This window comes from Colias philodice, chromosome 20 (genome assembly GCF_061535455.1).
Source record: "Colias philodice isolate Cphi_HAF_F1 chromosome 20, ilColPhil1 Martin Lab GWU primary, whole genome shotgun sequence".
In the NCBI taxonomy this organism is placed as follows: Eukaryota; Metazoa; Arthropoda; class Insecta; order Lepidoptera; family Pieridae; genus Colias; species Colias philodice.
In genome coordinates this window covers 9356433-9382075 of record NC_143105.1, presented here as the reverse complement: position 1 = coordinate 9382075, position 25643 = coordinate 9356433, and the positions used below count along the sequence as shown (strand labels likewise).

General features: G+C 36.1%; 2 protein-coding genes across 3 annotated transcripts in view; both read right to left on the bottom strand.

The window, feature by feature from the left end:
* Nucleotides 1-4587: 4587 nt before the first annotated feature.
* Nucleotides 4588-25643, bottom strand: part of unc79 (UNC-79 domain-containing protein) — a 69128-nt gene continuing 48072 nt past the window's right edge. The window contains exons 45-57 of one of the 2 annotated variants that reach the window (XM_089708029.1): nt 25498-25636; nt 24163-24317; nt 23699-23826; nt 16774-16986; nt 13735-13963; nt 12730-12896; nt 11749-11939; nt 9235-9379; nt 8574-8681; nt 7030-7146; nt 6165-6287; nt 5437-5627; nt 4588-5220 (exon numbers count right to left, since the gene is read on the bottom strand). In XM_089708029.1, the coding sequence (XP_089564155.1) occupies nt 5163-5220; nt 5437-5627; nt 6165-6287; nt 7030-7146; nt 8574-8681; nt 9235-9379; nt 11749-11939; nt 12730-12896; nt 13735-13963; nt 16774-16986; nt 23699-23826; nt 24163-24317; nt 25498-25636 (1964 nt within the window). In that variant the 3' untranslated portion in view covers nt 4588-5162. The remainder of the gene's footprint in view (nt 5221-5436; nt 5628-6164; nt 6288-7029; nt 7147-8573; nt 8682-9234; nt 9380-11748; nt 11940-12729; nt 12897-13734; nt 13964-16773; nt 16987-23698; nt 23827-24162; nt 24318-25497; nt 25637-25643) is intronic. The other variant, XM_089708030.1, reaches the window with a different exon arrangement.
* LOC149479647 (uncharacterized) lies at nt 17370-22777 on the bottom strand. Its single transcript, XM_089708321.1, has one exon. The coding sequence runs from the start codon at nt 22557-22559 to the stop codon at nt 17370-17372; it is 5190 nt and encodes a 1729-aa protein (XP_089564447.1). The 5' UTR covers nt 22560-22777.

Here is a 25643-nt window from a genome sequence, read left to right as displayed (position 1 = left end):
TTTTTATCTTCTCTTTAAGTTTAGGGATAATTCGTTCCATGTTATTATTAATAATATCACTGTTGTGTCAATGTATATTAACAAAATTATAAAGACATCCTCTGGAGGATTCTAATAAGATTATAATTTAGCTTCGAATTCTAGGAACCAAGTCATTAGGAACAGCTCTCGCCCACTGCGATCTAAATGATCATGTTGAGATGAAACTGAATTAATGATATATTCTTATCTTCAAATACTCAGAAGTTTAGCCAATCCTGAAATATATTATAGACGTTGTTTTATGGTTTATTCAATCAGTGAATTGGGTAGGTAATAATTTGTAAGCTAATATGTCTGTCTTCAAGCAAAGAGTGAAGGTACCTACTAGGGAAGCGCGTACCATCTGTGGTCAATTGCCTATTTAGAATTAAAAAAAATGTCCACTGTTAATCTAATCTAATAATGCCATCTTAAAATATCATGTACCTACATAAAAGTGTATGCTATGTTGATTAAAATTATATCAAAAATAATCCCACGAAATAGAATAGGTACTATAATAATACTCTTTAAAATAAGCTTCTTATCAAGCGTAATTATATTGAATAAAAAATAACATTTAAAACTTAATTTATTTAATTACATTATAACCGTCACACGGTTAGGTCAGAAGCCAAAATTGTGAATAAGGAAACGATATTACATTCGGCAGAGCATCGAAATATTTCCAACAAAAATCTAGGACAAAATGCCATGACACACGAAGCTTCCCATACAGACAATGCGAGCAAACCCGGCGGATAAGCATCGTATGCTTATCTCGGCACAAATCTATTACACGCGTGCATAAGTGTGTAAATAAGTAAAAGATAGAAATGTTCTTGTTTGGTTCATATAGAATATGTTATAATTATTTTGCGAATACTCCACTGGGAATTTTGTAGTGATGTACCTGAATGTTGTTGTTGATCGATATTTAAATATTACTTTTTTAAATGTAGTTAAAATGTAAAGACGAGAGGGAACAATAAACAATACAAATAAATATAAGCGAAAGCTTAGTACGGGATCAGATCGTGCCGTGTGTGAAAATTGTCCTGAAATATTTATTTATTTTTTAAATATGACGTTCATGATAAAAACACGTGAGGCCCGTGGCCCAGCAGTGGGAACGTGTATGGGCTGATGATGATGATGATAAAAATAGTTAAAAATAACTTATATTTGGATTCTTACAATTATGGGGTAGGCAGGTAATTCAATCTATTTAGAAAATCATTGCATAATAATTCATGTCTTAAGGTTTTGACGATTACTATTAGGTACTTGAGCGCTGCTAATAGAGTTATTACAAAATAGTTGGTGACATTTTTATAATTAAAATATGTTTATATTATGTCAACATCATAATACTTAAGAGTATACCTAAAATATTTTGCAAGCAAGTGTAATGAGAATATTTTTATTAGTGTCTTGGGTGAAATGGTCACTGAGGTTGAAGGACAATGGTGTTATTATACACAGTTCGCATAAGGGCTATGACGCAAGCCTTGGAATATCGCAATTATTTTTATGTTGTTTAATTTAAATAATTACAAACACTTTTAAACTCTTTCATAATTAAATGACAACATTACCTATGTGTTTATTGCTATTATGTATTGTATGATATTTTCTTTATTAAAAACTTAAAAAATTACTTTTTCTGCGTTCTCTCTTGCACGTTACTGATCGATAGCTGTTACCTATATTAATTTTCATAGTAGGTAAGTCTATTTCAGGTGAAGGTGAAATAATTGAGTTTTGTTCATTTTATTTATCGTTGTGTTAAAATTCATTACAATCGGTTCAATCGCTTTGTCACACACATATACATTTGACATATGCCTATATGACTCTAGGTATGCAAAATGCAAGATAGTTGAAGTGATGATAGATGTATGATGTAATCAGTGTATGTCGGGTAGGTATATAATATTATTTGGTAAATATATTGGGCTAATAAAAGTATAATATATTGCAATTAAACAGTAATATCGATAAATGAGCCCATCACTACACGCCGAATTCTCAACTGACACGGATCGCGTACGAGTAATCATTGTCATTATGACATTATGATGCAACCGCCATCTTGCGGGAAGCCCGCCATTTTTTGCTTCAATTACGATATTAGGGTAAATTCTTATTGTTATACCAATTTTATAATGCTTATCTATTTTTTAATTGCTACTGTTATATTGGTGCGTTTATTTTATGATTATTTACTTCATTATCTCAATCTTAGCTTATGCTTTAGTATCTAAGGTTTAGACTTTAGTTTAGTAAAACGGAGTTAATCAACCATATCTGTAACTTTTTTAATCAGAACTGTAAAAGATCTCAAACTAATTCAAGTTGGTTATTAGGTATTTGCAGTTTTGAACTGTTTGATAAACGCTATAAATATGTAGCAGACTACAATTGCAAAACAGTTAAAATGCCCCGAGTTTACTCCAGCGATTACATTGGTGATATTTTCTCTCGCAACATTGTGAATAGCCCCTTGCCTCAACAATGCTCGTAATTGGAAAATTCGTTATACAATCTCGGATTATGCTGATCTATAATTAGATGAATGCATCGACAATTTACCGAGCTACGTGCTGAATTGAGACTGGTTCAAGACATCTTAATGGGTTCTTGTTTTTATAGTTTTTTAAGTTACTGTTACTTACGTTGTTTTAATGGTTAATTCTGTATTGATAAGATCTTCTATTAGGTTAAGAGTTATAATTTTAAGTTTGCATTTTTAGTTGCTATGTTGTTTTTGGTCATCCGTTTTTACTTTTTTGTTTATTTTACAAGATCGTGATTAGTTAGTTATGACAATTTATATTATCACAAAATTATGTTAGTTACATTTAAGGATAACCGGCTAAAATAGATAACCGTATGTCCGTATCCAATAGTGAATACCCTGTTGCCCTGTTCCTATACCATTATATTTAAAATATAGGATGGTAATTAATAATTATAGATTAACTCATGAGTCATGCCATCATTCAGACATATTTTTCATCACATTTAACACAAAATTGTAAACAAAACAAACGTTATGATTATGAAAATAAAAATTACGTTCGATGAGGGAAGACGTTACAAAGTCGATGCAATATTTCATATATTTGTCACATCACGAGACTATAGGCTTACATAAGGCACAATAGATGTCTAGGAGAAAGTTTTCAATAGCAAAAAATTAACAAATCATTAGCGATATGAAATAATCGGTATTACAAATCACACGTCACGACTCGATGGAACGGCATTTACAGTAATTAATTTTATTGTGACGGACCCATAGTTGTCTAATGAATAGATACAATAATATATCGGCCAGTCATAGGTCACGGAATAATTAACTAAGGTGGTTTATTACAGGCGAGTATGGCTAAACACGCGTTAAAGTGTACAAGGGAATCACTGTTCTCATGCGTGTGAAATAAATGAATTTGTAATTTAGATATTGTAATTTATTGCTTTTAATAATTTTATGCGTCTAATAGATTAGTAAGTCTATACAATACTCTATGTAAATATATTTTTAGGATAACGCTCGCTGTAAAGCGCTGGGATAAAAATGGATATATCCGTTTATTGGTAGGTATACCATCGGACTTTGAAAGCAGACTACATGGTATTAAGTATATAATTTGGTGTACTTCCTAATACGTTGTTAGAAATTGAGTCAGAAAAATAATGGATATTAATTATAGCATGATGGCTTTAAACCAAGCCTTAATGAATTATTCCTGTCTTATATTCTTTAAGGGCCGATTTTTCAAGGCTTGGGCAAATAAAGATAATTTGAATTTGGGTTAAAACTTATCCGTCCAATAAAGTATTACACGATAATATTAAAATGTCACGTAAACTGTCAAATACGGGCCATATTAGAATACGTTTTTAAATTAATGGTAGTTATAAACATTATTCGACGAATAAGTTTTAACCAAGGATTGAAAAATCAGCCCATTTATAAACGGTTATATAATTAGGTTAATTTGTCATAACTCGAACTCGAAAAGTTCGAATTCGACTATTTAAAAAAAGGTCTATAGTCTATTGTTATACATTATGGATTATGGATAAGAACAATAAAAAACAAATTTTCATCAACCATTTATTAAAAAACAACACCAATTCACAAAATAACAATAGTTCTATATTTTATAATATCTATAAACTTATGCCGCATAACATAATATAATATCTATGAACAATAATGTCATAAGTTGGCAATTACCTTACTTATTATTGGCTACATGTATACCAACTGTACATAAAATATTCAGTTCAAAAGTAACACTGACATACTAAAAACGTATAACATAAATTTAACCTGTATCTTCAATTACCAAAACTATAAGAGATTTTGCCACTATATTTGGCATTAAATTAAATAAAAATATGACGTATCCAGAGGTATATATTAAAGTTAAATATTTTGTTTCATACATTGACGTACAATAAACAACTAGACACACAATCACATTCAAAAACCATCCGAAGCAAAACTATGCCTACGCGTATATAAAGCAGAGTTTTTTAATGAACTATACTATAGGACTTTGAGCATTATTGCAACCAAATAGGGTGTTAATTTCAATGTATGTTTTATACAACGCGACTCGGATATTTTTACGAGTTTCTAATATAAGGCGTTTGTACGACTAGTTGTCTAGAAACGTCACTGATTTTTAACAAAATAATTCCAAACGTTTCTAAATAATTTAATCTTTAATTTTAGTCAAATCTTCTGTATACATAAAATTTATACTATAATAACGACAATAAATACACATCAACTTCAACTCACTATACAAAATCGACATTAATACAAACATAATTCAAACGTTATCATCCCAACATCGCTCTTCATACCTATTTAGTCTTTTCTATAATTCTTATATCTAATTGAGACATCATCTTGACCTTATACATATTCGTGGATGCTTATATCATTATTTTAGTTTTAGGCGACCTATCTGCTCGCTTATTTTCCTACATTTCAATTTCATTGTCACTCCCAATGCTAATTCAAAATTTAATATAATTTTAAATCGTTTGGCTATCTATACCCCTTAATAACATTCGTTTTCCTAGAAGTAAACACAACGAAACCAACTAAAATCCACTTAAATAAAATAAAAAGAATGCGGCTGTTGCTCCAACTGTGCCATCTTCGATAACAACCTATAAATAAATAAATAAATATTATAGGACATTATTACACAAATCGACCTAGTCCCACAGTAAGCTCAATTAAGGCTTGTGTTGTGGGTACTAGGCGACGATAAATATAATATGTATTTAATAAATACATATATAGATAACACCCAAACCCAAGAACAAATAATTGAGTTCATCACACAAATATTACCACTGCGCCAACCGCGTCGTCATACTCACCTATACAATCTCCTATGCTCTTTACTAGCCGCTGTTTCCCCGCTAGGGGAGTGTGGGGCCTGCGGGGCCCCCGGGACGTGTGGGGCCCCCGGGGCTCCTGGGGCCTGCGTGGGGCCCGAAGTGGGGACTGGTACTACGTCCGGTTGGAGTTCACGGCAAGCGTCTAGACGCTGGGCTACGTGGCGTGGCATCTGGGGTAATTAAAAAACTTTATAGTAATAAACTAATGCAAGATTTAGAAATTAAGTAATATAATGAATAAATAATGTTTCAATTTGGTTAAAAATTATTTTATTTCTAAAAGTTTTTTGCTCGCCTAAAAACAAACACAAGAAACATTACATATTAAAGTGACATTTATATTTATCAAGTACAAAAATGTACCTAAAATAGGTCCCTGTGGAACACCAATCTTTATCGAGGCGCCGTAATAACTACCTCCATTAAATAACAATGGATTGTATTCCATTTTGTAGGTAAGAAGCTATGTATTTCTCAAGAAATTTTTAATTCTATAATAATTGAGATTTCACGATGCATTGAAATGTTCTACAATGTCAAATGCTTTGGGGAGGTCAAATTTTTATGGCTATACATTGATGATATTTAATGTACAGGAAAACTGGTAGACGATGGTCTTTTATATGTGATCAGTTAAAAAAACATCCATCCTCGCAAACAAAAACATTTCTTATGCTACTGCACAGATTAAAATAAATATAACTTACATTAAAAAGTGGTGACTGTAGCAATGGAGTCCACAGCGGCAGCAGTTTGTTGAGCAGCGTCGAGTTACATTCGAGTAACGACTCCAGGAGACTTAGGAAGTGCAGGTTTACCGTTTCAGCCAACTGGTGGAAAAGAAAAGGGTATTTTACTGTTTAATCTACATATCTATACTAATATTATAAAGCTGAAGAGTTTGTTTGTTTGTTTGTTTGAACGCGCTAATCTCAATAACTACTGGTCCGATTTGAAAAATTATTTTGATGTTAGATAGCCCATTTATTGAGGAGGGCTATATATCATTACGCTAAGACAAACAGTAGACTAGTCTTTTATATAGTAAACGTGGTTAACGAACGAGGAAAGAGGTTAGAAGACCTGGGAATGAAAAAGCTTTTGGTCTGGCAGGATCTTATTGTGATCAGACGCTGTCAGATCAAAATTTCATCGTTTATAAAGGTGCGATGGATTTTTTTGCTAAGAAGGATAGAAAACATGAGGAGATAACATTAAAGAACTAAGTTTTTACATTTGAGGTTACTCAATTTCAACCATTTTTGTTTATTGTACACACAGAATAAATAAATAAATATTATAGGACATTATTACACAAATCGACCTTGTCCCACAGTAAGCTCAATAGGCTTGTGTTGTGGGTACTAGGCGACGATAAATATAATATTTAATAAATACATATATAGATAACACCCAGATCCAAGAACAAACAATTGAGTTCATCACACAAATATTTGCCCTGACCGGGGATCGAACCCGGGACCGTCGGCTCAGTAGGCAGTTACTTTTAGCCAACCGCGTCGACTGGAAAAATGAACTGTATGTGCGCCTCTTGTACACTGTATCACTCACCAGCTTGGAGGCGTGCGTGAGCTGCAGCAGCGTGGGCACCAGCTTGCACCAGAAGTGAAGCAGCAGAGCAGCCGCCGTGTTGTGCGCCTCGCTGCTCGGAGCAGATGTGCTTGCCACCTGCACACGATACGTCAGTCTTTATTCAATAAATAAATAAAATAAATAAAAAAAGACGGGTTGCACTGGGGGAGTGCCGGCAGAAGTGAAAACTTGATTATTAACGTTGAGCATGTTTGATATTTTGGAATGGTATCCGTCTTACGCTTTTTCGATCAGGTCACAGAATACATAATAGTAGCTAAACGCTACAGAACGGACACTCTCCGCCTCCCGCCAAAATTAAACTTACCTCACCCCCGCGCGATCAGACATAAAATGGGCCATATTTTTCTGCAAGGACGATACGCAACGAAGATTGACAACATTAATCAAATTGACTTAAAGTAATTTTATTATTTTGGATTTGTGATTATCGTTTTTCGTAGAAAATGGTTAGATATTGTGCTGTTTACGGATGTATTTCATCAGAAAAACGCGAATTTTTTTTACGCTAGTCACAAATGTGCCAACCATAAAGCGTTAACACACACATTTGCAGTCTCTACAGTGTGACTGTCAAAACGATCATTTTGTATGGAGTGTCCGGGGTGTGATCAGGTCACGTGTCGGTGTCCTGACGCGAGTTTAAGATTTTATACCCATTACAGAAAAAGTGCTCAACGCCGCTAAAGAAGTTTTCACTTCAATAAATAAATATTTCAGGACAATTTTTACACACGGCACGATCTGATCCCATACTAAGCTTTCACTTGTGTTATGGAAACCAGATAGCTGATAAAAATACATATTATATAATTTTAAATAAATAATTAACACCCAGACACAGAACAAACATCTATGTTCATCACACAAATATTTGCCCCGGGTGGGAATCGAACCCAGGACCTCTGGCTTGGAAGGCAGGGCCACTACCAACCAAGCCAACCGGTTAGTCAGAAGTATTGGTAGTTTTTTTTTAAGTGAAACTTTTATTACATCGTCTCAAACTGTTTGGTCTGTGTAGCGCATGTCGCGTGAATCGCGGCTGCCGAGTAGGTATACCTACTCGGCAGCCGACCGTCACGCGACATGCGCTACACAAAGCAGTGTTCGGAACCGTTCGAACTGTTTCACTTTCGTGTTTTCATAAAACCACACAACATTTTTTTTATTGTAGATAGGGAAGCGCTTGACCACAATCTCGCCTGATGGAAAGCTAAGATGTGTAAAACTAAATAGTATATTGACATGATTTTAAAAGAGCAACTATGGAGTTTCTTGCCGGTTCTTCTCCATAGATACTGCTTTCCGAATCGGTGGTAAATGTTAAAAATATGTAATGACGATTCAAAAGTGCTTCTAGAAAAAGTCTAATTGAATGAATAAATGTTTGAGTTTGAGTTTGAGATCAGTAATGTGTTGTCATTAGGTGGTAGTTTAACTTTTATTTTGGTGTGTAGTTGTGCACGTACTCGCATGCGTGTGTATGTATGTGTGTGTGTCACCTTCTCGAGGTAGAGCGTCCACAGCTGACACAGCAGGAAGGCCTGCCACAGCGCACTCATGCGCCCGCCGCCCGACTTGCACTGCTCCACGTATGTGCACATTATTATCTGGAATACGACCATTTCTTAGTGGACTGATTATAATTTGGACATTATAGTCTAATTTAATAGGCTTATTAAATTGGCCCGACTTAACACAACATTTATTAATTTATGATGATTTTTATTCACAAGTAATCAATGCATTCGATTCTCGATGTCAGATTTCGATTTTTAGAGTAACGTCTCTGGTATTTAAAAAGTAAAAGGTTTATTGACACAAAATTGTAGTGACGTCAGTTCTTTAGATCAGAAATTGTTTATATTTAGAATAGTTTATCAGTAAAATCAAATATTAAAATTACTTGTATCGGTCATTATTATTATAAATATGTAATCGTAATTGAATAAAGGTAAGAAAATGTGCAAACAAATGTTCTAACTAAACGAAATATCATGTTATTCTATGTCATCGTTACTAGGTTACGTTGTTGAATTTTGTTGAACTGTCAACCAAATGTTGCCTATTAAAATGGCTCTACTATAGTTATTGTATTTGTAATTTAACGTATTTTCTAAATGAATCAATGGCATTATTAGCATCAGAGACAATGGCACCCACCTGCACATGATCAGTAAGGTTGCAAGTGGCGTCCAATGGCAGGGGTTGGTGCAGTGGCGCAGATCCGCGTGCGTTGGTGAGTGCGCCCAACACCAGCCACGATACTACGCGGATACGGCCGTAGCATTCTACTACCTCGCGGGAACTGTGGGGAAAAGTTATATGAACCCATAAATCCTCAATAATTTATTGTTATAATTCCTCTAATAGTTAACTAACCCTAGCTCATAGCTACTGATGAATTGCTTTATATCAACTTGACAAAAACATTTTAGTCTCATGTAAAATCCCCCTAATAATCTAATAGTAATTCAAATAATACCTAAACTTATATTTATTTTATTGAAACATAATTAAAATACGCAATAATCCATAACCCCCTAATTTTAATATATTAATATAAATATTTATTTATTGTACCACACCATTTAATATTACAATGTACAGTGTAATATATATTTGTATGGATGCGAGGTAAAGTACAAAAGGTGATCTTATCGCTTAAAAGCGATTTCTTCCAGGCAGTTATATTATGAATCGAGGTTTGTTTTTTTGAAGTTATCGCAATTTTCATGTGAACACGTCATAGAAACACATATATGCATCGTACTTATGAAATGTCGTGTTAGTCACCGGAAAGTCAGCCTATAAATGATCACTGTTTATAGTATCGTTTAAGTGTACGTGTTGAATAAATACATTTTCTTTCTTTCAAATTCCTGACTTTAATTCATTGGCGCCTAACCCGCGAACTAGTCCAGTAAACTGGTCGAACTTATTATCAATGGAACAATTCTATTTTCTATTAATTATTACAAAAATACCACAAATTCACGTTTTCCTCCTTAATTAACCATCCACACAAACAAACTTTATCCGACCATTGTATTCGATCTAAAGTAAATGCTAACACTTACTCACAATCAAGAGTGCTTTCAGAAGTCTAATTATTCAAAGTAGATTTATAAATTTTTAGTTCGATCTACCTTATTTAAAATTCAATTATTAAAATATCCTTTAGTAATGTTGGCGTCATAAATTAGACATTTATAATCTGTGCTACTTACAGAGCCACCTGGCAACACTGTTATTCGGGAAGACATCTTTGATTTTACATTTTACACGGCATTCTATACAATTATTTTCTGTTAATTACTATTTACAATTGAGTCCATACATATCAAACTTCGGTAAGTCCATTCTAACAGAAATGTGGGAATCGAGGTATTTTTAATAACTTAAAAAAACAATATGTTTGGACCTTTATAATTTATGACAGATATAATATAATACATTAGAATTATTTTTACGAAGAAAAAGAAATGTATTACTTGATGATTATGCCACAAAATTAGTTTTAAATCTGGACATACAGGCGTTTGATATGTACCAGCAAAACTTACCGGGTTTTGAAAAACATCGTCTTGGACTTACAGGAATTTGAAATATCACTAATGGACTTACAGGGATTTGATAGAACTCAGTTTTGGGACGTACTGAGGTGGTGGAAATGGGTAGATAGTTTGTCGCGTTGTAAGTATTGGACATTAAAATAAAATATGTAAATTAAAAGATACAAATTATTATTATTATTAACCTTTATCATCCCACTGTTGGGCAAAGAGAGAGGTCAATAAATCAAAACGGTTGAAAAAATCTCAGTACGGCCCTGGGCTTCATGGCTGGGAATTACTACTGTGCGTGTGCTATGGGTCTAGTTTCATTTATGTTTTAGCTGTTTTCTGAGCCTTGACTGTTTTAGCTTTTGGTATTGTTTTTTTCCTTGCTTTGTCTCGAACCACCACCTCTATAGTAAAACTGTTTTCTTCCATCATTTATCAATAAAAACGATTTAAAAGCATTGGTCACACGTGTTAGCTTCAACAAAATTAAGAGAAATGGCAGCCATCTTAGTGCTATACTGCGCTGTGATTGGTTGAAATGGACTTGCCTGAGTTTGATAAACCACTGTCGATGGACATACCGGAGTTTGAAAAAACACATTTACTTTAAACCTTATTTTAATAGAGATACGATTGACTTACCTAAATTTGAAAAGTAGAGACTGGTTTAGTTTTACAATTCAAAATTGGCGCCATTGTTATCTCAATTTTGACGGGGAGTGGACTTACCGGAGTTTGATATGTATCGACTCAATTGTTACATAAATAAAATACATACTTGAGATTAATTGCTTTCTATCCTACAACCCGACATACATAACAAGTAATAACGACGACGCGGTTGGCGCAGTGGTAAAGTAACTGCCTACTGAGCCGACGGTCCCGGGTTCGATCCCCGGTCAGGGCAAATATTTGTGTGATGAACTCAATTATTTGTTCTTGGGTCTGGGTGTTATTATCTATATAATATGTATTTATTGAATATTATTATCGTCGCTTAGTACCCACAACACAAGCCTTAATTGAGCTTACTGTGGGACTAGGTCGATTTGTGTAATAAGTAATGTCCTATAATATTTATTTATTATTTATTTATTTATTAATAGCTCACCCAGTAGGTGCAGCACTCAAGGGCGGCATCAAATGTCGACTAGGTTGTGCCCTTTCCTGCTTCGACCCCCGCTGTTCCAACGCCAGTTCCATGGCCACATACTGCGCGATACCGCCCTTTACGATTGCGCCCAGTGTGTCCTCGTTCAGGCAGATTAGGTTGCGGTTCACTATCGACTTTGATACCGAACCCTGGAAATATTGAAATAAGAATAATTTTAAATATAAAAAGGGTGGTTTGGTCCTTCGAGTCATGTCAATGATAAAATATGGATTTTTGGTTCTTTCGATTCATCTTATTTATTTATAATATTGATGATTTTATTTAAATATATTTGAATTTATTTTTGTATTTTATTTATTTTGATTAACCAGTACTTGAATTTGTTGAATTCATATAAATTCTCATTTATATTGAAATATTATAAAAGGTAGATAGATATTTTTAAATTAGAGATATGTTTGTTATGTGTTAATGCGATAAATTTTTAAATTAGCTAATAAATGTAAGAAGCTCGTGATACAATAAGAGATTCGCGATAAAAAGGCGAGCAGTTCGTCCCGCGGTTGGTTTGTCATTGTGTCAACTTTTGTTATGCACATTTCACTGCCGTGTAAAATGTTTTTGAAAAAATATCAATAATTTGATCTTGATGTTGGATTTGAAATCTTTCTGTTATTCTACTCTTTCTATTATTTGCAAATTTCACATTTGAATGGTATAAGAGTAGATATGCTCCGTGATCGAGTTTTTCTTTTTTGAAGTGAAAACTTCTTTAGCGGCGTTGAGCACTTTTTCTGTAATGGGTATAAAATCTTAAACTCGCGTCAGGACACGTGACCTGATCGAAAAAGCGTAAGACGGATGGATATCAAACATGTTACATGCAACGTTAATAATCAAGTTTTCACTTCTGCCGGCACTCCCGGAGTGCAACCAGTCTTTTTTTTTAATTTTTCATTCATATATTTTAAAACTTACCTTGATCTTGTTCATGAGGTGCGGGTCATGCAGCAGCTCCACCATGTCGGGCAGATGCGGCCGCATGCAGTCCACCGGCCCCGCCCCCAGCTCGCGGGCCTCCGCCCCCCCGTGCAGTAGGGCTCCACAGGATAGTGCCGGGGGGAGTACGAGGGTGCAGCCGTGACCTGGGGGGACATGTGGGATACATATGGAGACCACACCGCCTACATCACTTATGTTCCGCTCAACATACGCCATATGGCGCAACTGCACGCTCATTTTTTATTTGTTTTAAAGTGAAACGCATCAAATATGCCTTAGTGTTTGTTACGATATTGCACAAATAATACAAATAATACGGAAAAGTGCAAAGGAATAACTTTCATCGGTAAGTACCTAACCAGATAATAATTTTTAAAACTTAGTTAGAGCAAAAAAATAGCGCACAGATTTTGTTCGTGGTGTCTCCTCCATACGTAGTAATATTATCTCAATGTATGGGACACGTGATATAGCATACACCCATATAAGGCGATAGAACAGGATGCACCCATGACATGGGGTAATAGACATGTGGTATAGCGGGACACCAAAAAATAGGATACAATATGGCATAACATGATATCAACACCGTGACCTGCCCAGCAACAATGGCATATAAACAATGCGAGTATTACCTACGAAATGAGATACTTTATGGTACAGCATACACCCGTGGCCTGTAATGTGGTATAGCCATGATTCGATGGCAATATAAGGCAACAGAGTGCACCTGTGACCTGCGCATAACGTGAATATAGGAGACTAACTGTGCCCCGCGGTTTGTCCTCCTGTTGCTCTTAACGTGATAATATATAGCCTATAGCCTTCCTCGATAAATAAAAAATAAAGAGATAGCCATCTCACACCGAAATAATTTTTCAAATCGAACTAGTAGTTCCTGAGATTAGCGCGTTCAAACAAACAAACAGCTTTATAATACTAAAATAGATATTTTTTTCTTATTATAAAAAGTTCACTCACCTTGCAGCACAAACTGTATCAATATAAACAGATTATCATCAGGCACAGTGGTCTTCGTTCTCAAAGCTTGTACCAGCTCATAAACAAGCACACGGCACAGTAACAGCTTGTCCCGATCTCTAGCGAAAGCTCGCATGCAAGCTGCACACAGCTCACACAGCAGGGATAGCTTGAGCACGAAGTTTTGGACGCCGTAACTGAGGATCTTTGACATTGGTTCTAGGAGACTCTGCGGGGTTGATAAATAATTACCATTATTATTTTTTATATATTAAATGAATTATTAGCACGTTTATAGTGAACATTTTTACATCAGTCAGTATAGATATTCAAAATCGAAAATTTAACAATAATTCCAAAAGTTTTCAAACTTCGGTCAAGTGAATGGTACATTGGGACGACAATAAATCTCATTTTGCAACCTTGTCCGCAGTCCGGAACATTGTTAAAAATTGCAATTAAATTATTTTTTGCTCTATGGTCGTGAAAAAAATTCCAAAAGTTCTGCAAACTTGGGGAAGTTTTCGATATAATATTTCATTTCAGAGGATTTCTATTGATACACAAATAAGCCTTTCATTTGTATATCAACAGACCTACCGTTGTTCGATAAAATATTAACTTCACTACTTAACTTTACTAAAAAAAGTAGAACAAGTGAACTATATGTCCATTTTAAAAATCTAAATAGATTTATTTATTTATTTATTTGGTAATCCAACAGCTTTACATTTAACAAGACCACTATTTTGCTGATTAACTGAACAAATAGCCAATAAGGATTACAACATAATATCATTCTCAAGAATAGACTATAAACTAGTAACAATAACATTAATAAAAAAAATAACATACTGAGTGTGTGTGTGTGAGAGAGTATGTGTGTGTGAGTGTGTGTGAGTGTGTGTGTATGTGTACGTGTGCGTGCGTGTAGGTGTGTGCGTGTGTGCTAGTGCTTGTTTAAAAAACCATTTATTTTAGATATTTCATTAGCAAAGCGTTGTTTAGAGAGTAGGAAAATGTCAGCACTTGTGTACTCTGCGTTGTATACACGCATAATGCGATTTAACACACCGTTTCGTGCATAATTAGTATTAACTTTAGGGATGTAAAATAAGTTAGTCTGGCGCGTACGAAAACCGGGTACATTCAATTGCATCGATTCAAGCAATTCTGAGCAGTCAATGTGGTTATTCCATAATGCGTGAAGCAACATTAGATCACTTCGTTTACGTCGTATTTCTAGCGGTTCTTTCGTAGCGGACACAAGCTTCGTCATAGCTGTCAAAATAAGTAAAGTTTTTAAAGCTTAAAAACCTGAGAAACCTTTTTTGTATTGATTCTATTCTATCTATGTATACGGCGTAGCTGGGAGACCAAATACTCGACGCGTAGTCGAGTATGCTTCGAATATAGGCCGAATAAAGAGATTTTATACAATTTATGCTGTTAAAATCTTTACATGATCGCTTTATGAAACCAAGTTGTTTATAGGCTTTATTTACAATGATGTCAATATGTTCCGACATAATCAATTTTGAATCTAGCGATACGCCTAGATCACGTACACAGTTCACTTCTTTTATCAAAACATAGTTTATTTTATATTCAAAGTTTATTGGATATTTTTTCCTACTAAAAGTGATTTTTTGGCATTTATTAACATTTACACTTATACGATTCTTAATATAATATGCTGCCAGTCTATCTAAGTCACTTTGAATTAGGCGGCAGTGTTCGACGGATTCAATTCCGTAGTAATTTTTTTTGTCATCAGCGTACATTAAGTAGCGCACGTGTTGTATGCAGGTAAATATGTCAAATAAGTAGGCATTGTACAGCAATGGCCCGAGAATAGATCCTTGGGGTACCCCAGATACTATGCCCACAAAGTCACTCCTAGCAGAACTCAAAACTACCGCCTGTGTTCTGTTTATTATGTAAGAACAAATCCATCTGTGTAGGTCACCTCTTATACCAAGTGCGTAAAGTTTATTTTGAAGAATAATGTGATCGACACGATCGAAAGCTTTTTCAAAGTCCGTGTAGATTACGTCTACTTGCCGTCCATTGTTCATTTCATCAAAAGTATAATTAATTAAAACGGATAAGTTAGTGACAGTGGAACGTTTTTTCATAAAGCCATGCTGCTGAGGTGGTATAAATTTATAGACAAGTGGTGAGATGCGTTTATGAATAACGATCTCGAAAATTTTACCTAACGAATTCAGGATAGATATAGGCCTGTAGTTTACAATCTGGTTTCTTGGTCCACTCTTATGTATTGGAACTATAAGTGCCTCTTTCCACTTGGCAGGAAACTCTCCATACCGGTTGACAGACAAATTAAAAATAATAGACAAAGGAAAGCATAAAGAATCAGCACATTTTTTTAAGAACACTGGGGGTATTCCATCACTACCAGCGCCTTTATTTGTTTTGAGACTTTTTAAAATATGTTTAATTTCAGTTGTGTCTATTTTAATTTGAGAAATCAATTCATTGTTCAAGCAAGACGATGGAAGGAGGTAATTTTCATATGAGTTAGCAGGGTTTTCAGTCGCGTTGTTGTAGCTGCTATTCATATAGGTCATAGTATTGGGGTAACCTTTATTATTCTGTCTAAGTGATTTTATGTGCGTCCAGAAGCTTTTTGGGTCTTTACTAATATACTCTTGCATGCGGTCTACATAATGTTTGTAGCATTTCTTTTGCAACATTTTTTGCCTAGAACGAAGCAAACAAAATTCATCAAAATCTAAAGGGTTCCCGTGCTGTTTCCATTTTTTGTGAGCCTTTAATTTATCCCGCACAACATGAATAAGTGGCTTACTGTACCAGTTAGGGATTTTAAGTGCTGTTTTCCCTTGGTCTTAGGTGTAAAAAGGGTGATTTGAGCATAAAGTCTCTGATAAAATACATCTACTATTTCGTTTATATTATTACCAACCAAAATTTTAGACCAGTCAGTTTTAGACAAATTAACGTTTATCATAGTAAAGTTAGACCGATGGAAGTAGAGATAAATAAAATCATCACCTTATGCTGATGCGCGTTGGGTATGCGCAGAGCAGCAGCGCAGAGCCGCAGCGGCGGCAGCACGTCGTCCAGCTGCGGCAGCTGCAGCAGGGCTGCTCGAAGCAGCGTGTCTAAAGCAGTGAGCAGCGCACCACATGCTGCTGCTCCACCCAGTGCTTCAGCTGCCACGCTCTCGAGGTAGAGCGCCATGTTGCCCATTATCGTTGGCAATTGCTGAGCAACACAATAAGATACATGTTTAACAAGATACAAGAAAAGTGATAATCCGGCTTGAAGGACTAAAATGTACGAATTGTGATGATTAACAACCATCTCAGCCAATATGAAACACTTTTCAGTGAATACAATTGTTATTGCAATAAAGGTTGGTTTTGAATGATGCTTGTGGCTTGAAATAAAAATGCGTTCTCTCAAGACGATCGTTTATTTGCTACTGACCTAATTACACCTTACAATCATAACATTGTATCATAACATGCCGCCCACCAAAACGGGTTTTAACACAAAACTTACAATGTAAAACAATACAATAGGTAAGGTAAGTTCAATTAAACATAAACAAACTTATTATATATTATAAGTTATTCATTAACTGTTTATTTAATTGATAATTGGCATAACTTAGTAACGGAACGTTTTATTATTTTACCGCGATATTTAATGCTATACACTCGACAAATACCATCTTCTCCAGGATGTTTCTCAACAATGCGACCAAGGGCCCATTTACTGGGTGGTAAATTATCTTCTTTTATCACAACCACATCTCCTATGTCCATTTCAGATTGTTTTGTTTGCCATTTTGGTCTTTGTTGCTGTCGAGTTAAATATTCCGACTGCCAGCGATACCAGAAGGTTTGTACTAGTTTTTGCGTGTGCTGCCATCGTGATAAATAATTTGTCTGTAAATTTGACAAGGTTGGAGTTGGGATAGTAATTGGAGCTTCACCAATTAGGAAATGTCCAGGTGTGAGCACATCTACATCATCAATATCATTACTAGCCTTTGAACACAGTGGACGTGAATTTAAACAAGCTTCAATTTCACACAAAATTGTAGTCATCTCTTCAAATGTTACATTTGTGTTTAATATTCTTTTGAGATGGTATTTCATTGATTTCACTCCCGCCTCCCAAAGACCTCCAAAATTAGGACTGTAGGCGGGAATAAAATGCCACTGTGTACCCTCTTGTGCTAGAATGTCTGCTATGTTGTCCTTGAAATTGAGACCAGCCTGTGACCATGCTTCTACTAATTCCTTGTTAGCTCCAACAAAATTTCTTCCCTGATCACTCCAAATATCTGTGCACCTGCCTCGTCGTGCTACAAATCGTCTGAAAGCACCTATAAACGATTGTGAGGACAGATCGCCTACTAATTCTATATGTATGGCCTTTGTGCACATACATACAAAAATAGAAATATATGCCTTTGTAGTTTTCACACCTCGTGCTCTAGTCATTAATATATCATAGGGACCTGCAAAGTCAACACCAGAATTTATGAAGGGTCGTGCTGGAGTGACTCGTGCTTTAGGTAAGTCTCCCATAAGTTGACAACTACTACTCGCTTTAAGTTTAGCGCATATTATACATTTATGTATATATTTTTTGACTGTTGACTTCACCCTCAGAATCCAAAAACGAGCTCTTAAATAGTTTAACGTGAGTTCTAAACCCCCATGCAATGTTTTCTTGTGCGCATCTGCGATGATTAACGTGGCCAAATCGCTTTCGGAACTAAGAATCATCGGGTGTTTCGAATCTAAAGGTATGTTCGCGTGTCTTATTCTACCGCCCACCCTGAGAATGTGAGCCTCATCTAATATTGGATTCAGAGAAAGGAGTTTGCTGTTTTTGCTTAAATTTCTTTTATTCTTCAACCTTTCTATTTCTTCTGCAAAATCCTTTCTTTGTTCTATTTTTATTATTCTTTTTAATGCATCTTCCATTTCTATTACCTTAATGCCTTTATCAGTTGTAATTTGTCCCCTTTTGTAATTCAAAAATCTTAAAACATACACTATCACTCGTAGCATTTCCTGTAAAGAATCAAATATTTCGAATTTTAGCGTATTTTTAATTGTGTCCTCGATTTTTAAATTTAGCATAATAGTATTCTTTCTTTCTAAGTCCGTTGAATCTGGATTACCCTTTGCAAAGGGAATATCATCAGTATGAAGCCATTTTGGCCCATTCCACCATAATTTATTTTTAATTAGATCAGGTAAGTTTTCTCCTCTGCTTGCTATATCCGCAGGATTATTTTCCGATGTTACGTGATGCCATTTTTTATTCCCTATATTATCTATTATCTCAACTACTCGATTGCTCACAAAAACATTCCAACGAGCTGGGTCACCTGTTAACCATGCCATAACTATCTTTGAGTCTGTCCATGCAAAAATTTGATTGTTAGATATTCTAAGTGCTTCTTGAACTTGTTTAAGTAGCCTAGAAAGAATTACAGCTCCACAAAGTTCCAATCTTGGCAAAGAAACTGGTTTAACTGGAGCGACTCTTGCCTTTGCTGCTATCAACCCGGTGTGTATTTGTTTATCATTCATTATTACTCTCAAATACACAGCTGCTGCGTAGGCCACCGTAGAAGCGTCACAAAATCCATGAACAGTGATAGTATTCATCGAATCCTTAAATGTATGTAACCATCTTTTTATTTTCACTTCATTAACCTTTTCTAATCCTTTTCTTAATATTAACCATTCCTTTTTTATTTCAGGTGATGTCTCTTCGTCCCAAGCAACGCCTTGAACCCAGAGTTTTTGGATAATTATTTTTGCAGGAATTATTGTCGGAACCAAAAAGCCAAGAGGATCGAATAATTTTTGTGCTTCGGCTAATATTATCCTTTTAGTTAGTTTTTCAGGTGTAGTTTTAAATTTTAATTGATATCTTAATTCATCGTGGATCCGATTCCAGGTAAGTCCCAAGGTTTTAATTATTCCTTCAGTTTTTATATCTATATTTGTTTCAGAATTAATTTGAAGTGGTTTCAATTGTTGTAAAAACGATTCACTGTTTGATGACCACTTCTTGATCAAAAAGCCACCATTATTTAATATTTGTGTTATTTTGTTTGCAGAATCTACAGCTTCGTCCACCGTGTCTCGTCCAGAAATCAAATCATCTACAAAAAAATCTTCCTTAATTATTTTTGACTCGATATCATAATTTCTACCTTCATCATTAGCTACCTGATGCAAAGTTCGAATGGCCAAGAATGGTGCGGATGCGGTGCCAAAGGTTACTCGCAGCAGTCTATAGTCTCGAACCTCATCACTTGGATTATTGCGCCACAGTATTCTTTGATTATCTTGATGGCCACGCTCAACAATAACTGCTCTGTACATTTTCTCTATGTCGGCAACAAAACAAATTGGTTTCAATCTCCAACGCATAATTAGGTACCTTAAATCTTCTTGCAATGTCGGTCCCACCATCAAGTCGTCGTTAAGGGACACATTATTCAAACCTTTACATGACGCGTCGAAAACTACTCTTGTTTTAGTAGTATCCTTGTCTGTTCTCACGACCGCATGGTGTGGAAGATAGACAGCTGCAGTATCTTTATCGTCCTCGGAAACTTCTTCTAAATGATTCAATTCGAGGTATTCTTGAATCACCTTAGCATAATCATCCTTCAACTCTTTATTCTTTTCAAAGCGCTTCTCTAAATATTCTAGTCTCTTTAAAGCTATTTCTCTTGTTCTCCCTTGAACTACCATAGGTGGGTCTCTTTTCAAAGGCAACTTCACTATATATGTTCCATCTTTAGTTCTCGAATGTGTTGATGAATAAATTTCTTCACAGCGTCTTTCTTCAGGTGTTAATTCACGTTTAGTTATTGGTTCTAGTTCCCACAGTAGTTTCATCATTTCATCTATCTTGACATCTAGACAATGAAGAGAAATAACGTTATTGTTTTCGTATTGTGTGTTTGTTTTTCCAAATATAATCCAACCTAACATTGTATTCTGAGCGCAAGGAGTGTTTGGTGGACCCTTAATTAATTCTCCTAGCATAATTTGTGCGTAAACTTCGACTCCCAATAATAAATCTATCTTCCCGGGCTTGTTGAAACTTGGATCTGCTAAATTTAAGCCCTGAATGTGCGGCCAATCACCAATTGGTATTAACTTATTTGGAAGTTGTGTTGTAAGTCTGGTAGATATAACATACGCATTAACCTTCAGATTAAGTTGATCATCATACCTTGAACCAAGTTCAAGTTGAATCATATGATTTGTTCTTGTTAATGTGGACCCAACACCTGATATTGTTCCATTGACAGGCAACCTTTTTGCCTTTATGTGTTGAGCTGCTCTTTCACTTATAAACGTCGCCTGAGAGCCTTGATCGATCAGAGCACGTAAATATAATACTTGTCCTGACGTCCCCTTGACAGGTAAAATAGCAGTTGCGAGTAACGCCGTAGATGGTTGTGTAGCCATGTGTGAAGTTATTGTAGCATCGCTACCATTGACCTCTTCTAAAATGTCATCTTCTTCATGTTGTTCTTCTACATTAGTATGCAAAGATAATTGTGTCGAGTTTTGATTTTCTTCTTGAGTAAAGCTTTTCTTTCCAGGTTCATGAAGGAGGGAATGATGTCGTTTACCACATATTCTGCACGATGCCTTGTGATTACAATATATAAGTGTATGGCCCGGTACTAAACAATTATAACATAAACCTTTTAATTTTGCGAAGGCGCTGCGTTCTTTCGGTTGTAGTTTCCCGTATTCCTTACAATGACTAAGAATATGATTATCTTTGTTGCAAAAAATACAAATTTTATCATTAATATTCGCGACATGATATGAGCGTTCTTTTAAAGTTCTATTGCCTGTCGTTGTTAACTCTAAAGCATGAATTCTTCCTTCTAAGAACGTAACCAAATTATTGAAAGTAGGAAATACATCAGATGTTAAGTTGAGAGTTGAACTAACGTAATCTTCCCATTCTTTATGCGTTTCGTGGTCTAATTTTTGAGACGAAATAAACAACAAAATTGGATCCCAAGACTCCGTGCAAATCCCTATATTTTTTAAACCAATAATACATTCTTTAGTTACATCGATAAATGATTTTAACTGACTTGAAGACTGAATTTGAACCTTTTTTTGCATAAATAACTTTTTTAAATATGCATTTAATATTAGTCGCTTATGACTATAACGTTTTTTGAGCGTATCCCAAGCTGGAATATAATTGTTTTCAGTAGTTTGATAATGCTTCAATGTAGCACTAGCTTCGCCTGTTAGACACAATTTTAAATAATGTAGTTTTTGAAAATTATTTAGATGGGTATTATTATGTATTAATGTTATAAAACAGTCCTCAAAAACTTGCCAATTTTCATAACAACCCGAAAATGTTGGTAAATCCATTCTAGGTAATTTAGCTTCCGACGCAACCCACTGCACTTCTCCCTTACAATCCGCTACGGCCGTCGAAGTACTTGAACTCGATTCCAACAAATCCGTTAATTCTGTCTTCAACAAAATGTATTGTTCTTCGCACAAGTCATATTCTTCATTTACGAAGTATGGTAATGTTTTCCTTTCCTGTTGCGGTACTAACTTTAAAAGAGATCCATGAAGACCCTTAAACGCTGACCAATAATCGTCTACAACTTGAGATCTCACTTTCAAATATCCCTTTGTTAATCTAGCTTTTGGGGCTTTTTTGTGATTTATTAAAGCCTTTTTAATCAAAGTAGCACAATCCTCCAGTTGTTCTAATAATTGTTCAACCGACGACATAATTACTTTTGTAAATAATTTTGTTGTTAAAACTTATAACTTCAATTGTATGAATCAGTCGCGCGATGACTTGTTGTTTTCACATTCACAATATTGCAAACTATTTGCTCACTGCAACTTATCCGGCTCGATTATGGACCATATGTTATTGCAATAAAGGTTGGTTTTGAATGATGCTTGTGGCTTGAAATAAAAATGCGTTCTCTCAAGACGATCGTTTATTTGCTACTGACCTAATTACACCTTACAATCATAACATTGTATCATAACAACAATATTGTAACGATGGAACACGACCTTTTTTCAATAGATGGCGCGCGGTGTGTCCCTTAGACACATAAAACCGAAAGAATAGAATAAATTCGATCGCTCTGGCGGGTCACGAGTGGCTGAGTTGGTCAGGCATGCGCCCCGGAATGTACGAATTGTGTTTAAAGTATTAGTAATAGCTTAATAACGATGCACGGTAAAAATGTGTACATTCGAAAATAATTAAGCACGTCAAGCTGCGACAGCTAAAATGTAATGCTAGGCGTCCATTAGAGGCGGATCGGGCCGGGCCGCATCGCAACGGGCCGTCTCTAATGGACGCGCTGTTTGCTCCTGCGTCCACCTGTACGGGGCGCGGCGGACCGCCTAGGCGGATTTTATCTAACAGACGCTCGCCGCTCACATCCGCCTGCCTGCGTCCACTAGACGGGTCGGGGCGGGCCGGGCCGCAGCGCACCGCCGGCAGAAATCCGCCTGCGAAGCGATATCCGCCAATGCGTTGCGGCCCGCCCCGGCCCGATCCGTCGCTAATGGACGATGTTTCATACAAAACATAGGCCGGCGTATTTTTGCGTTGCGATGCGGCCCGGCCCGATCCGCCTAGTGGACGCCAGCCATAAGGAGAAACATGAGGAAATTTTCTTGCTTCAAGCAACAAACAGATTTGGAACTTTTAGTTTACAAACTCGAATTATAATGATGTCGATTGTAATAACACTTAAAAAGAAAAAAAAAAATAAACCAAAACATGTTTTTTATACTACTGTAAGAAAAGGTAGAGTACAAACGAACTATGCAGTAAAAATGTACATTAGATAAAAGCGAATATTATAAATAAAGATGATATAATTTCCAGTTGTACTACTTACATCAATAGGCAATGTTTTCTTGGAGTTCAAATGTTCAATGACCAACTGCAAAGGCCCACACGGATACAGCTCGTTGAAGTCCACGAATGAGTGTGCTACACTCTTGAAGAATGTTTTTCGTTGTTTTTCTAGCAAATGAAAAATAAATTCACACAAACATTACATAGAATATTCACTCAAGAAGTGTGTGCGCGTATAATTGATTCAATGAGTGAGTAAGTTAGTTTGTGAATAAGTGAGTAAGTTTGTGAGTGAATAAACAATTAACCCATTGAGCCCCGAACGGCCCGATCGGGCCACGACACAATAGATTTTCTATTGTGTCTGTAATTCCGGGGCCTGAGTTATTAAACAATTGTTTAATTTGTATAATGAGTAAGTGGGTGAGTGATTGAGTTAGTAAATGAGTTTGTGTGAGTGAATAAGTTATTGTGTGAGTGAGTGACTATATAAGTGTTACATACCAGGTGTCCGCTGCAAGAACACCTGCAGGAAGACATTATTAGGTGCCAGCTGATGCAGCACGCAGCGCAAAAATTGGTGCGCGACAAATACAGCACTGCCCGGTAAGCGGGTGTTGGTTTCCGTTTGCCATGTGTAGTTGCCGAGTTGGACCACTCTGAACACATTTGGAAAGGTAAAAACAATTTTCTAGTCAGGATTTTGGAAGAAGAGTACGTTAGAACACTCCGTGATTACTTGGACCATCATGCAACATTTGAAACAGTTCAAACTCAAACATTTATTTATTCAATTAGACTTCTTCGAGAAGCACTTTTGAAACGTCATATTTTTACATATTTTTAACATTTACCACCGATTCGGAAAGCAGTATCTATGGAGAAGAACCGGCAAGAAACTCCATAGTTGCTCTTTTTAATAATGTCAGAATTACAATTTAATTACAAAATATGTAACTGTATATTATCATAATATGCCAAAGAATGTTCTTTATTATGAGTAGAGATTTAGATATAGACGTTAGAATTAGAACACTGTAATTTTTACTATTCAACAAGATAGTAAGTTGATAAGACCGAAACGTAATCTATACTAATATTTTATAATGCTGAAGAGTTTGTTTGTTTGTTTGAACGCGCTAATCTCGGGAACTACTGGTCCGATTTGAAAAATTCTTTAGGTGTTAGATAGCCCATTTATCGAGGAAGGCTATAGGCTATATATCTTGACGCTACGGCCAACACGAGTGGAGCCACGGGGTCGAAACCGCGCGGAGCAGCTAGTTTGATATAAATAACTCAAAACTGTTCACAGCAGATATCAATTTAGTGTAATTATTTAGCTTATGTGGTCATTAGTTACGGCGGGGGCACACGATGCGTTGCGGCGCCGCACCGCAAAGATTTCACCGTGTCAGTGGGCACACGAGCGGTGCGACGCCGCAACGTTGTTTTGTCGCAGCGACGCCGTAGCAACGTTGGACAGTCAGTCCTTCCTTGTGACGCAAAACAACTGAGTGGTGCCGCTCCGACGTCGCACCGCATTCACCCCTCCCCGCCTCGTCTCGGTGGTTGCAAGTCCGGTGCGGCGCCGGAGCGCATCGTGTGACATGCCACAGATATTTATATGTAAGACGACGCAGCGACACCGCTCCGGCGCCGGACCGCCGCCGCAACGCATCGTGTGCCCCCGCCGTTAGGTCACTTATTACATTTAGAAAGAAACAATCTTTACTTTCAAACGTTAACACGAATAGCGACTTGCTTACGTTAAAACGAATATTCGTGTGAACTGACCCTAATATTTTTATTTCATACAAATAACTGGACAATAAATACCTCGTAACAGTATGCAGTAGGGCTGGCAACATCGGCGCAGCAGCAGCAGGTTCCCGGCGTACGAAAGTGCCTAGAACTATCACGCACAGCCCTAGTTCTTCGTCGCTGTACTGTTCGACTGAACCGCCGCATTCTGCGCCTGCGCA